Below are 15637 nucleotides of genomic sequence, written 5' to 3'. Positions count from 1 at the left end.
AGTGACATGGAGGATTGATGAGGGTAGTGCAGTGGATGTTGTCTACATGGATTTTAGTAAGGTATTTGACAAGGTCCCACATGGCAGACTGGTTAGAAAGGGAAATGTGGCGAATTGGATCCAAAATTGGCTCAGTAACAGGAAACAAAGGGTAAAAGTCGATGGATGTCTTTGCGAATGGAAATCAGTTTCCAGTGGCACGGCACAGGGCTGAGTATTGGGCCCCTGGCTGTTTGTGGTATATATTAATGATTTGGACTTGAATGTAGGGGGCATGATTGGCAAATTTGCAGACGACACAAAAATTGGCCGTGTAGTTGATAGTGAAGAGGATAGCTGTAGACTCCAAGAAGATATCAATGGGTTGGTGGAGTAGGCGGAAAAGTGGCAAATGGAGTTCAACCCGGAGACGTGTGAGGTAATGCACTTAGGGAGGGCAAACAGTAAAAGGGAATATGCAGTAAACGGGAATATACTGAGGGGTAGAGGAAGTGAGAGACCTTGGAGTGCATGTGCACAGGTCCCTGAAGGTGGCAGTAAAGGTAGATAAGGTTGTGAAGAAGGCATATGGATTTATCTCCGTTATTAGCCGAGATATAGAATACAAAAGCAGGGATGTAATGATGGAACTGTATAAAATGCTGGTAAGGCCACAGCTGGAGTATTGTGCGCAGTTCTGGTGACCACATTACAGGAAGGACGTAATTGCTCTGGAGAAAGTGCAGAGAAGATTTACAAGAATGTTGCCAGGGCTTGAAAATTGCAGCTACGAGGAGAGATTGGATAGGCTGGGGTTGTTTTCCTTGGAGCAGAGGAGGCTGAGGGATGACTTGATTGAGGTGTACAAAATTATGAGGGGCCCACATAGAGTAGATAGGAAGTACCTGTTTCCCCTTGCGGAGAGTTCAAGAACTAGAGGACATAGATTTAAGCTGATTGGAGGAAGGATGAGAGGGGACATAAGGAAAAACTTTTTTACCCAGAGGGTGGTGGGTATGTGGAATTCGCTGCCCGAATTGGTGGTAGAGGCAGGGACCCTCAACTCTTTTAAAAAGTACCTGGACCTGCACCTGAAGTCCTGTAAGCAGCAGGGCTACTGACCGGGTGCTGGAAGGTGGGATTAGAATGGGCACCTGGTTGTTCTTCGAGCCGGCGTGGACATGATGGGCAGAATGGCCCCCTTCTGTGCTATATCTTTTCTATGGTTCTATGGTTCCTTTCTAGTCACCTCTGAAATCCTACCATATTATGATTATATTTTTGCTGTACATGTTTTTCCACGGTCATTTTCAGAAGTACATTTTCAAGGTAATGAATACCTAGGTGTGCTGTGTCTCTTGCAAATATACAAGGAAAATATGAAAGTTACATAATGTATAATTTGTCCATTGCTATCTTTGCTTCTCTTAACATGCCTTCAGCAAAGAATTATGCTCTGATCTGTGATCCCTTGAAGGATTTCCATACCATTTTGAAATTACTGGCCACAGCTATTTTTTTCCCTGCATGGCCAGTAAATCTTGTAAAACTGTTAAACTTAGTAAATATTCTTAATTTAATCTATACTTACATTAGGAGCCCCATTAAATTTGAAAATCCCATATAAATGGTAACACTGTTCTGTAGCAGACAACTTCCTAGTAAGAGTAGATGCCTCAAACTGTTCTTTGGCCAGTTAAATGTGGATCCACTGATCATATGAAATTTCTGAATAAACATTTTGAAATAATGCTGGAAACACCTTTCACAGTTAAGAAAATGTGCTGTTGCCTTTTATGATTTAAAATACAGTTGCTTTGATGGCACAAAGGAAGCCATAATTTATACTAGAGTTCTGCCATAGCTGGAAGAAACCAAAGTAAGGAGATAAACTACACATTGATAAGCGTGAAGCTCCATAAAATATTTTTCAGTTTATAATGATGATTCTAGAAACTAAAATAACAGAAAAGGCCACCTTAGTTTTCTGGGTCGAAAACCAGTTTTTGAAAGAGTTCCAAGTGACCAACAGAGATGCCCATTTTCTCAATTTGGCACAAAATACTTTCATGTTATGAGAAACTTACAAAATATTCTCATTCTTGTTTTCAAATCACTCCATGGCCTTGCTCCTCCCTATCTTTGTTACATCCTCCAGCCTATGAGATCTCTGTGCTCCTCCAATTCTGGCCTCTTGCACATCCCCTATTTTCTTTGCTCCACCATTGGAGGCCGTGCCTTCAGCTGCCTAGGCCTTAAGCTCTGGAATTCCCTCCCTAAACCTCTCTGCCTCTCTCTCCTCCTTTAAGATTCTCCTTAAAACCTACTTCTATGACCAAGCTTTTGATCAGCTGTCTTAATATCTCCTTATGTGGCTCGGTGACAAATTTTGTTTGATATTTGCTTCTGTGAAGTGACTTGGGACGTTTTACCATGTTAAAGGCGCTATATAAATGCAAGTTGTTGTTACTAAGGATGGACAAGACAGATACTCAAAAAGCATAAGCTACCCCACTTCTGTAGTCTTGGAGAAACCTATAAATGCAAGAACTTTGAAACGTGCAAAATCTGACTTAATTGAAAAAAGTTAAATTGAAACAACTAGTGAATACATTCATTTTAAATACTGAACAGAAGGACTTACCTTAAATCTTCCAACTCATACTTCAACTGTTTGTTCTCTTCTTTCAGTTTCTAGTTAACAGAATTAATGCAAAGATGTATCTTAGTATGAAACATAATGCTTGTACGTATTAATCACATGTGCTGCACATGCCCCTATTCAATTTTTATTTTTAACAGGGCTCAGCATTTCTTCATAAAAGTGACGTGAAGAGGACAAACTTAAAGCACATAAAAGACATGATGCAGGAAACAAAATTGGTTGTGAAATTCCACCTCTTTGAATCACAAACAGGATGTTCCCATATCCTGATTTATCAAATCGGTTCAGAACAGCTTCTAATTACACCCCTGAAAGCGAATTTAATTTCAAAAAAGTATGATTTCTTACATTAATTTTCATTAAGAAACACTAAAAGAATATATATATATATATACCTGTATGTCAATGTCTGCCATTGTAGGTTTTCTAGCCTGAGGTTGCATTTGGGTTTTACAACCTTGCTCCTCAGATTTCAAGAATGATGTGCAGTGGCAGTTGGAGCTCATAGAAAGACCACTGCCTGGAGGATATTTGGGTAAACACTTTCCCACCTAAAATATATTTATAAAAAAATATAACTTAAAAATTGAAAATACAAATTTTGATAGATATGTATTGTCATGGAATCCAGGATAGGCAACGTTACTAAACTGATTTGTAGCACATTCCTTTAAATTATACTTCCAGAATGATGTTGAAAGAAGAGCATGGACATGTTGGTTGCATTTTTCAGAATCATTGAAAAAATTAAATCTACTACATACTGTGAAATTTATTAGTCTGGTGAAAGAATACTTTTTTAACCTATCTTAGAAATATATAATTTGATAATGCTTGGCATTTCACAGTGCTCAGTGTATTAAGAATAACATTGAACACAGGTTTGGTTTTAGATCCGAACAGTTGTTTGCAAAACTCAAAACTTTAACAAAATCACCTAAACAATTTAAAATAATACCTCTATTTAGGACTATCCGTATTGGTCATTTTTTTGAAGACATAAGAGTAAGCAAAACAATGCTTTTTACACTCTTGTGAAAAAAGTAGTTGTATAGTGCATTCTTAATAGTTCTGAAATCTAACCAATTAATCAACTCCAATCTGTGGTAATTAATTATGGTAATCAAATCTTAAAATAATAGATACAAATGCTGATTGATCATTAAGTGACTATTAATCATTAAACTTGGCAGTATGGGGGCAATATGGTGCCGTATCATATTTGATTTGGCTGTTCATATGAAGGTCCACAGAACAACTCTTTCAGCAAGGCAAACTGAAACATAAGAATGAGTCCAAAAGCAGCCTTGGGTATGACTTTGCAATATTAAGGAAGAATGAACTTTCATGTCCTCAGGATGTCCCAAAACACTTTACAACCAAGGGATTACTTTTTGAAGTGCAGTCATTGTTAAGTAAACAAGGCAGCCAATTTGCACACAGCAAAATCCCACAAACAATACATCAACGAATGATCAGATGATTTGGTTTTGTTGTTGGTTGAGAGAGAATGGTGGCCAGGACACCGGAATAACACTTCTTCAAACAGTGCAATGGGATAATTTTTAAAAATTCATTTTCAGAATGTGAGCATTTATTGCCCATCCCTAGTTGCCCAGGGAAGATAGTATTCTTTGTAGCAGTTTGATACAACGGAGTGGCTTACTATACCACATCAGAGGTCACTTAAGAGTCAACCACATTGGTGGGGACTGGACTCACATATAGGCCAGAACAGGCGAGGACGGCAGGTTTCCTTCCCTAAAGGACATTAGTGAACCAGTTGGGTGTTTACGACTATCTGACAGCTTCATCGTCACTTTTACAGATACCAGCTTTTGATTTCCAGATTTTTTTTAAGAGAATTCAAATTCTCAAGTAGAAAAGCAGTTAGTGACGTAGTTAGCGACTCAGAAAGGCAAAAGAAGCAAAGGTTAGTGTTCAGCACAGGAATTTGACAGGGTTAAAGGGTATATACTTCAATGCAAGGAGTATTACAAACAAAGCAGATGAGCTAAGGGCATAGATAGAAACATGGCAGCATGATATCATTGCTATAACAGAAAGCTGGCTTAAAGAGAGGAATAATTGGTAGCTTAATATCCCTGGATATAGAGTTTTCGGGAAGGACAGAGTGGGTGATAAAAAAGGAGGGGGGGTAGCATTATTGGTTAAAAAATCAATTACAGTTGTGAGAAGGGATGATATGCTAAATGGATCATCAATCGAGGCCATATGGGTTGAGCTAAGAAATTAAAAAGGAGCAGTCACACTACTAGAAGTGTACTATAGACCCCCGAATAGCGAAAGGAAGATAGAAGAACAAATATGTAGGCAAATTTCTGAGTGCAAAAATAAGAGGGCAATAATAGTAGGGGGTCTTCAATTACCCTAACATCAACTGGGATTCAAACAGTGTGAGGGACACAGAGACCACAAAATTCTTGATTGGTATCCAGGAGAACTTTTTTAGCCAGGACGTGACAAGCCAAACAAGAGGGGATGCAATTCTAGATTTAGTGCTGGGAAATGAAGATGGGCAAGTGGGTGAAGTGACACTGGGTGACCATATTGGCGATAGTGACCACAATTCAGTTAGTTTTAGCATTGTTATGGAAAAGGACAGAGTTAAATCAGGAGTAAACATTTTAAATTGGGGGAAGGCAAATTTTACAGAACTAAGAGGTGATTTGGCAGAAGTGGACTGGACACAACTACTTGAGGAGAAATCAGTGGCAAGCCAGTGGGAGGCAGTAAAAAGTGAAATTCTACGGGTACAATGCAGACACGTCCCCTCAAAGAAAAAGGGTGGCACTTCCAAATTTAGAGCCCCCCGGTTATCTAGAAGTATACGGGGCAAGATAAAGCAGAAAAAGAAAGCTTATGACTGTCACAGAAAACTAAATACTGCAGAAAGCCTAGAGGAGTATAGAAAGTACAGGGATGACGTAAAAAAGGAAATAAGGAAAGCAAAGAGAGGGCATGAAAAAATATTAGCTAGTAAGATTAAAGTAAACCCAAAGATGATTTATCAGTACATTAAGAACAAGAGGATAGCTAAGGAAAAGGTGGGGCCTATCAGGGATGATAAGGGTAACTTGTGTGTAGAACAGAGGATGTGGGTAGGGTTTTAAATGAATATTTTGTCTCCGTATTCACAAAGGAAAGGGATGATCCGGACGTAGTAGTTAAAGAGGAGAGGTGTGAAACATTGGATAAGGTAAACATTACGAGAGAGAAAGTACTAGAGGGAGTGGAATCCTTGAAAGTTGATAAGTCACCAGGGCCAGATGGATTATTTCCAAGGCTATTGAAGGAAGCCAGGGAGGAAATAGCGGATGCCCTGAGGATCATTTTCCAATCCTTACTAGATACATAGGAGGTACCGGAGGACTAGAAGACTGCAAACATAGTACCATTGTTTAAAAAGGGTACGACGGAAAGGCCGAAAAATTATAGGCCGGTCAGTCTTACCTCGGTGGTGGGCAAACTATTAGAATCAATACTGAGAGATAGGATAAACTGTCACTTGGAAAGGCATGGTTTAATCAGGGATAGTCAGCATGGATTTGTTCAGGGAAGGTCATGCCTTACAAATCTGATTAAATTCTTTGAGGAAGTGACAAGGAGGATTGATGAGGGTAGTGCAGTGGATGTTGTCTACATGGATTTTAGTAAGGTATTTGACAAGGTCCCACATGGCAGACTGGTCAGAAAGGTAAAAGCCCATGGGATACAGGGAAATGTGGCGAATTGGATCCAAAATTGGCTCAGTAACAGGAAACAAAGGATAAAAGTCGATGAGTGTCTTTGCGAATGGAAATCCGTTTCCAGTGGTGTGCCACATGGCTCAGTGTTGGGCCCCTTGCTGTTTGTGGTATATATTAATGATTTGGACTTGAATGTAGGTGGCATGATTGGTAAATTTGCAGACGACACAAAAATTGGCCGTGTAGTTGATAGTGAAGAGGATAGCTGTAGACTCCAAGAAGATATCAATGGGTTGGTGGAGTGGGCGGAAAAGTGGCAAATGGAGTTCAACCCGGAGAAGTGTGAGGTAATGCACTTAGGGAGGGCAAACAGTAAAAGGGAATATGCAGTAAATGGGAATATATTGAGAGGGGTAGAGGAAGTGAGAGAACTTGGAGTGCATGTGCACAGGTCCCTGAAGGTGGCAGTAAAGGTAGATAAGGTTGTGAAGAAGGCACACGGAATGCTATCCGTTATTAGCCGAGGTATAGAATACAAAAGTAGGGATGTAATGATGGAACTGTATAAAATGCTGGTAAGGCCACAGCTGGAGTATTGTGCGCAGTTCTGGTCACCACATTACAGGAAGGACGTAATTGCTCTGGACAGAGTGCAGAGAAGATTTACAAGAATGTTGCCAGGGATTGAAAATTGCAGCTATGAGGAGAGATTGGATAGGCTGGGGTTGTTTTCCTTGGAGCAGAGGTGGCTGAGGGGAGACTTGATTGAGGTGCCTTGATAGCGTAGATAGGAAGTACCTGTTTCCCCTAGCGGAGAGTTCAAGAACTAGAGGACATAGATTTAAGCTGATTGGCGGAAGGATGAGAGGGGACATAAGGAAAAACTTTTTTACCCAGAGGGTGGTGGGTATGTGGAATTCGCTGCCCGAATTGGTGGTAGAGGCAGGGACCCTTAACTCTTTTAAAAAGTACCTGGACCTGCACCTAAAGTCCTGTAAGCTGCAGGGCTACTGACCGGGTGCTTGAAGGTGGGATTAGAATGGGCACCTGATTGTTCTTCAAGCCGGCGGGGACATGATGGGCCGAATGGCCCCCTTCTGTGCTGTATCTTTTCTATCGTTCTACAGTGGGAATTTAACTCATGTTCTCTGAATTACTAGTCCAGTAACATAACCATTACACTAAGATGTAAGGAATTGGAGAAAGAGTTTCTAATGCACACCAACTGACAACGTTGGCGGAGGCCTGCTGTACCCTCTCGGATGCAAGATTTGTATGGCAAAGGGAGAAACCCGCAAGAGGAAATGGGGAAGCAAAAGAGAAATGCCAGCCCTCATAGAAGTATACACACTCTAAAAGATACTGCAATTTGTGGGTCATTCCAGTATCAGTAACACTACAGTAATAAGAAGCTTGGGTAACTTTCTTAGTTGAGGTTTTACCCAATATATTTACTGTTTACTCAGACCTATACGGATTTATGCAATATCAACCAAAAAAAGCTTGTCGACCTAAAAAGCATTTTTTAAAAATTAATAATTCTTGTGCTCTTATGCAAAATGATGGAGGAGCTTCAGGTAAGCACTGGAGGAGAGGAATGTTCAAATGAAAATTTTTGAATCTATTGTATAGCTTTTTATAAAGTAAATTAGTCATTGTTAATACTGTAGTGTACAGTTTAGGATTTGAACATAAAACACTTATTTTAGTCTTTTGGGAATGCTGAAATTGTAAATTTAATACAAGGCTTGCACAGATGTTTTTGGGAGTTTGGCAGCTGGTGGTATTAGTGAGAAAACCAACTGTGTCGAGGAAGCGAGAAGAACATCAGCAGTAATGTAATAAAACTAATTATGTTCTCTATGTGAAATAATAAATTCAAGAGATTACATAAGTTTTGAGCCAGACCATATGGAATACTGAATGCCCGCAGGGGAAAAAAAGCCTTTGAAGCCCCCGGGGAGGGAATGGTGTATTTATTTTAGCTGATTTGGAGCAAAACCCCAAGGTAACCATAATGATGATGGTCACTGCATCATAAAAATACATCTATTTAACATATATTTACAGTCATTTAGAAGAAAAAGTAAAATAACACTATAATTCAAACCAAGGTACCCAGTTTGCACCATAATATAATTTCTGAAAAATCCCATTTATTCAATGAATGTGTGCAGTTAAATAAACTATTACAACTATGCATTTTAAAGTCCCAGATCCCTTTTGGACTTTGCACTCCATGCAATTGTAAACAGTAATGGAGTGCAAACATTCTTATGGACAAAACAACATAACATATGTATTCCTAATAGAAGAGGGAATGTAATGATTATGACAGTTGCATCACCAGAATTCATTTTCCCTACATTACAACAGTGACCACACCAAAAAAAAAGTATAATTGGCTGTAAAGCACTTTAGGATGCTATGAAGTCATGAAAGGTGCTATATAAATGCAAGTTCCTTCTTTAGTATCTATCATAATTGTTTTTAGTAAGAGTTGAGTATGAAACACAGTCTTGCCTGGTATTGGGTTTCTTCTTTTTGTTAATTTTAGTGAAAAAGTAGGCATGAGTAAAAAATGAGTGAAAAATCGTCATCAAAATGCGTGTGGACTATTGGTCCACTTTTTGTACTGATCTCAGGATTCTTACCCTTCCAAAACAGGATTTATGAACATGAGTGTAAACTGAAAAATGAGGAACTCGTATAACTTTCCTCAGCTGCGGAGTTAAATTGAAAAGTATTTTACTTCAAGGTAAACTCATAGAATGGGGAATCTATACAGCCATAGGCATGTGAGTCTTACAATTTATTGTAGGGAACAAGTATAAGGGGAGAAATTGGTCTATGTCACATTCGATTTCTGGGCACTAAAAGGGTGTTCGGACAATGAATTGCAGACGGCGCTATCCCGTGCCCCATCATTCCCGGAAGTGCAGCAGCTGTCAAACTGGAAGCCACCACACCTGAGTGTGTAGGGCGACCATCTGAAAAAGGTGCTAGACCCCCTTGAATATTCTAATCAGGGGCCTGACACCTGTTTTAAGACCCCGCTACCAAACTCAGCAGAAACTGGGCAGAGCATGCATCGCGTACGCTCCGCTTAGTTTTTCAGGGTCTATGCGGCCCACCCAGCGGTCTTAAAAAGTGACTGCTGGAGGCTGCTGGCAAATCTATTTTTAAACACACTAATGTGGAGCCAGGAGGAGCAGGAGTTCTCGTCCTGGATCCACAAAAGTACTGCAGGCTGCTGTCGGCCCCGCCAACTCTCCCACCACCCCCCAACAAGAACTAAGCGCGAGCCGGCTCAGCATCCAAGGCGGCCAATTTTGTAAAGGCCCAGACCAGCGAGCTGCATTGTGCACCCGATTGGTTTCTACGCCTTGCTGGTTTTATGGAAATGAGGCCCAAGGCCCAATTTGGAGCAAGCCTCAGGCTGACGTCCTTGGGCGTGCGTTCCAGGTGCGCCACCTACTTTGAACCAGTTTTCAGTGCAAAACTAATTCTCAACCATTATTTCTAATAGAGGCACTAGATTTATTTCTGCTGATGCAATTGCCACCACAGAAGTGAAAGTGCAGTGTCATGGACTTTGAGTCATTCTCAGGTCAACTATTCTCATTCAGGTTCCATGTCAAGATAATGACTAAACTATTTATTTATGATTTCAGTTCTCCACAACAAAACAAATAAAAAATAGATTGCTTTCTACAGATGAAAAACAGCAGTTTAGGAATGAAAAGATTTTAAAACAGTATTAAAAATGTGCATCTCCACATGTTATTTAACAAAAGTAGATTTGGTTGCTGCTGTGAATATCTTCTATTCAGATTCAAAAATTCATCCTTTTTTCCTTTCATTATCCAGGAAAAGAAATGAAAATGCAGCAACTTTGAAACAAGTTATTCTTGAATAAGGAATGTAATTCAGTTGCTTAGAGAGCAGAAGTGTAACAGGAATGTGGAATGCCAGGAGAGCCTTAACTATGGATCAGAATAAGCACAACATTGATAGCATAAAATATGCAGCCTCCCTGATGACCCAGCGAGTTTATCATGTAAGTAACTAATCCATACAGATAAGGAAGGTCATATTTTCAATTCCCAGAAGGTGTAATCTGGTTTGGGCAGACGCCTTCACTTCCCGGGGGGGGCGGGGTTCGGGGAGACTGAAAATGGCCGAAGAACCTTTCATGTCTGGGGACGTGGAGATCCTGCTGGACTTAACAGCAGGACCTCATTATTATTTTTTGGTTCCGTTTCCCATCCGGCAGCCGGCAAAATTGACAGCCTGGCTGGCAGACAGGAGGGAAAGCTAGCGGCAGTAGGCCGCAGCTGGAGAACATTGGGAACGGTCCCCGGCATTCGGGTGGGGGGGGGGTGGGGGGGTGGGGGGGGGTGGGGGAGGATGGTGAAGGTCAGCCATTGCAGCAGGGTGGAGAGAGAGGTCATTGGGACTGGAAGTGGGGGGTGGGGGGTGGGGGGGGGTGGGGGGGGTGGGGGGTGGGGGGTGGGGGGGGGGGAGTTCGGCAAAACTTGATAGGGGGGGAATGGAGTGGTTGTGATCGGCGGGGGGAGGCCAAAGGTTTCCTTGAGGAGCCTGGGGTAGCACTCCTGCTCCATCTGGCCCACAAGGAGTGCTGAAAAAGCACTTACCTTGTGGAGGCAGCAGCTCCCGCCTCCCTTTCACTATCAGGTTTCCCAACCTCTGGGAAATCCACGCAGCAGTAGTGAATTTTAAATTGGGCTCTCAATTGCCTCTCCACAGCGGGACACCCAGCGCCACAATATCTGCTGCCGTAAAAAAGGCAGTGGGTGCGTGCGCAGCATATTGGGGCACAATCCCCATATTTAAGTCTTTAACCACCCCCTCCCCCCCAAACCGCTCCCGTCCGTCGGGGGGGGGGCGGGTTAATATTAAGGCCGTAAAGTTACATAGAAATTACAACATGGCAAGAGGCCTGTCAGCTGTATATCCTCAATACAAGCAGTAGTTCTAAACCCAGGTGTCCACCATATTTCCATATCCTTTTATTCCCCTTTCTTTCCACCACCAACCTAACCTATTCTTAAATATTAACATGATCTCTGCTTCAATCACTATCTCTGGTAGTGTATTCCACAGCCTCACAATCACTTGTATAAAAAGGTTTCTCCTGCTCTCTGTCCTAAATCTCTTACATTCAATATTATATCTAAGTCCCTTTGTTCTAAATCCCACAATTACTGGAAACAGTCTATTTCTATCGACTCTGTCCCATCCTTTCATAATTTTAAATACCTCTATCAAATCACCCCATAATCTCTTCTGTCCTGAAGAAAACAGCCCCAATTTTTCAAGTGTTTCTTCCTATTATTACCAGACTGAATCAGATTATTCATAACCTCGGCATCCTATTTGACCCTAAGCTGAGCTTTCGACCCCCATATCCTCTCCATCATAAAGACTGCCTACTTCCACCTACGTAACATCGCCCATGGAATCATAGAAAATTTACAGCACAGAAGGAGGCCATTCAGCCCATCATGTCCGCGCCGGCCGAAAATGAGCCACCCAGCCTAATCCCACTTTCCAGCACTTGATCTGTAGCCTTGTAGGTCACGGCACGTCTGGTTCACATCCAGGTACTTTTTAAATGAGTTGAGGGTTTCTGCCTCTACCACCCATTCAGGCAGTGAGTTCCAGACCCCTACCACCCTCTGGGTGAAAAAAAATTTCCTCAGCTCCCCTTTAATCCTTCTACCAATCATTTTAAATCTATGCCCCCTGGTTATTGACCTCTCTGCTAAGGGAAATAGGTCCTTCCTATCCACTCTATCTAGGCCCCTCATAATTTTGTACACTTCAATTAAATCACCCCTCAGCTTCCTCAGTTCCAAAGAGAACCCCAGCCTATCCAATCTTTCCTCGTGGCTAAAATTCTCCAGTCCTGGCAACATCCTCGTCAATCTCCTCTGTACCCTCTCTAGTGCAATTACATCCTTCCTGTAATGTGGTGACCAGAACTGTACACAGTACTCAAGCTGTGGACTAACCAGTGTTTTATACAGGTCCAGCATAACCTCCCTGCTCTTATATTCTATGCCTCGGCTAATAAAGGAAAGTATTCCATATGCCTTCTTATCACCTTATCTACCTGTCCTGCTACATTCAGAGATCTGTGGACATGCACTCCAAGGTCCCTCTCTTCCTCTACACCTTTCAGTATCCTCCCATTTATTGTGTACTCCCTTGCCTTATTTGCCCTCTCCAAATGCATTACTCACACTTCTCCGGAGTGAATTCCATTTGCCACCTTTCGTTCACCTGACCAGTCCATTGATATCTTCCTGCAGTCTACAGCTTTCCTCCTCACTATCAACAACACGGCCAATTTTTATATCATCTGCAAACTTCTTAATCATGCCCCCTACATTTAAGTCCAAATCATTAATATATATCTTAAAAAGCAAGGAACCTAGTACTGAGCCCTGCATAACTCCACTGGAAACAGCCTTCCAATCACAAAAGCACCTGTCAATTATTACCCTTTGCTTCCTGCCATTGAGCCAATTTTGGATCCAACTTGCCACTCTCCCTTGGATCCCATGGGCTTGTACTCTTTTGACTAGTCTGCCATGTTGGACCTTGTCAAAAGCCTTGCTAAAATCCACATAGACTACATCAAATGCACTACCCTCATCGGCCCTCCTTGTTACCTCCTCAAAAAATTAAATCAAGTTAGTCAGACAAGACCTTCCCTTAACAATCCATGCTGACTGTCCTTGATTAGTCCGTGCCTTTCTAAGTGATGGTTATCCTGTCCCTCAGAATTGATTCCAATAATTTGCCCACCACCGAGGTTGGACTGGCTGGCCTGTAATTACTCGGTCCATCCCTCTATCCCTTTTTAAACAATGGTACAATGATAGCAGTCCTCCAATCCTCCGGCACCACGCCTGTATCCAGTGAGGATTGGAAAATGATGGTCAGAGCCTCTGCTATTTCCTCCCTTGCGTCTTTTAACAGCCTGGGATACATTTCATCCGGGCCTGGTGATTTATCTACTTTCAAAGATGCTAATCCCCTTAATACTTCCTCTCTCACTAAGTTTATCCCATCCAATATTTCACACTGCTCCTCCTTAACTACAATGTCTGCATCGTCCATCTCTTTTGTGAAGACAGACGCAAAGTATTCATTAAGAACCATACCAACATCTTCCGCTTCCACACATAGGTTATCTTTTTGGTCTCTAATAGGCCCTACTCTTTCCTTAGTTATCCTCTTGCTCTTAATGTATTTATAAAACATCTTTGGGTTTTCCTTGATTTTAGCTGCCAATATTTTTTCATGCCCTCTCTTTGCTTTCCTAATTTCCTTTTTAATTTCACCCCTGCACTTTATATTCCTCTATGCTTTCTGTAGTATTGAGTTCTCGGTGTCTGACATAAGCTTTCCTTCTCTGCCTTATCTCAGCCTATATACATGCGTGGGGCTCTAGATTTGGCAGCCGCACCCTTTTTCTTTGTGGGAACATGTTTACTCTGCACCCCTTGAATCTTCCCCTTGAATGCCTCCCTCTGCTCTGACATTTATCTTCAAGTAACTGTTTCCAGTCCACTTTTGCTAAATCACTTCTTAGCTTAGTAAAATTGGCCTTTCCCCAATTGAGAACTAGAACTCCTGTTCTATCTTGTCCTTTTCCATAACTATGCTAAGACTAACCGAATTATGATCACTACCACCAAAATGCTCTCCCACTGATACTCCTTCCACCTGCCCAGCCTCATTTCCTAAAACTAAATCGAGAACTGCCCCCCCCCCCCCCCACCTTGTTGGGCTTGCCACATACTGGCTAAAAAAGTTCTCCTGAATGCAATTTAAGAATTTTGCACCCTCTATACCCTTCACACTGTTTGTGACCCAGTTAATATTAGGGTAGTTGAAATCCCCTACTATTACCACCCTTTTTTTGCACTTCTCAGAAATTTGCCTACATATTTGCTCTTCTATCTCCCTCTGACTGTTTAGGGGTCTATAGTACACTCCCAGTAGTGTAACTGCTTCTTTTTTGTTCCTTAGTTCAATCCATAGGTCCTCATTTGATGATCCTTCTAACATATCATCCCTCCTCACAGCTGTCATTGTTTCTTTAACCAAAATTGCCAACCCCCTCCTTTTTTATCCCTTTCTCTATCTCTTCTGAAAACCCTGTAACCAGGAACGTTGAGCTGCCATTCCTGCCCCTCTTTAAGCCATGTTTCTGTAATAGCTAAGATAGCATACTGCCTCATATCGATCTGTGCCCTCAGCTCATCTGCCTTATTCACTATACTCCTTGCATTGAGGTATATACCTTTAAGGGCTACCAAACTCCCTTGCTGTTTATTTTCTAACCTTTGTTTCCTCTGCCTTCCTAAGCCATTTACTAATTTTCTGCCTTCTATCTCCAGTTCGGAATCTGTTCCATCTGAATCTACGCTCAGGTTCCCAGCCCCCTGCCAAGCTAGTTTAAACCTTCCCCAATAGCACTAGCAAACCTCCCCGCAAGGATATTGGGCCCGGCCCTGTTGAGAGGCAACCCGTCCGGCTCGTACAGGTCCCACCTCCCCCAGAACCGGTCCCAATGCCCCAGGAATCTAAAGCCCTCCCTCCTGCACCATCTCTCCAGCCACGCATTCATCTGTTCTATCCTCCTATTTCTATACTCACTAGCGCATGGCACCAGGAGTAATCCGGAGATTACTACCTTTGAGGTCCTGCTTCTTACTCTCTTTCCTAAATCCTTAAAATCTTCCTGCAGGACCTCATCCCTCTTTCTACCTATGTCGTTGGTACCGATATGGACCACGACCTCTGGCCGTTCACACTCGCCCTTCAGAATGTTCTGCAACCACTCAGTGACATCCTTGACCCTGGCACCAGGGAGGTAACATACCATCCTTGACTCACTTCTGCGGCCTCAGAAACACCTGTCTGCTGTCCTAACTATGGAATCCCCTATCACTATTGCTCTGCTGACCTTTCTCCTCCCCCCCTGTACAGCTGGGGTCTCCATCCCTGCCTCAGCTTATCTGCTGCTGAAACCCTTATCTATGCTTTTGTTACCTCCAGAATTGACAATTCCAATGCTCTCCTGGCTGCCCTCCCATATTCCACCCTCCATAAACTTGAGCTTATCCAAAACCCCGCTGCCCGTATTCCAACCTGTACCAATTCCCGTTCATCTATCATCCCTGTGTTTACTGACCGACATTGGCTCCCAGTACATCAACTCCTCAATTTAAAAATTCTTATC

The 15637-nt window shown here is 42.2% G+C and overlaps 1 protein-coding gene across 5 annotated transcripts in view; it reads right to left on the bottom strand.

The window, feature by feature from the left end:
* LOC137320906 (centromere protein F-like) overlaps positions 1–15637 on the bottom strand; it is a 346288-nt gene that overhangs the window by 167700 nt on the left and 162951 nt on the right. For 4 of the 5 annotated variants that reach the window (XM_067982890.1, XM_067982888.1, XM_067982891.1 and 1 more), the window contains exons 2-3: positions 3040–3195; positions 2624–2673 (exon numbers count right to left, since the gene is read on the bottom strand). In XM_067982890.1, coding sequence (XP_067838991.1) covers positions 2624–2673; positions 3040–3150 — 161 coding nt within the window. In that variant the 5' untranslated portion in view covers positions 3151–3195. The remainder of the gene's footprint in view (positions 1–2623; positions 2674–3039; positions 3196–15637) is intronic. The other variant, XM_067982892.1, reaches the window with a different exon arrangement.

Source organism: Heptranchias perlo, chromosome 4 (genome assembly GCF_035084215.1).
Source record: "Heptranchias perlo isolate sHepPer1 chromosome 4, sHepPer1.hap1, whole genome shotgun sequence".
In the NCBI taxonomy this organism is placed as follows: domain Eukaryota; kingdom Metazoa; phylum Chordata; class Chondrichthyes; order Hexanchiformes; family Hexanchidae; genus Heptranchias; species Heptranchias perlo.
The sequence above is the reverse complement of the archived record's forward strand: the minus strand, read 5'-3'. Positions and strand labels throughout refer to the sequence as shown.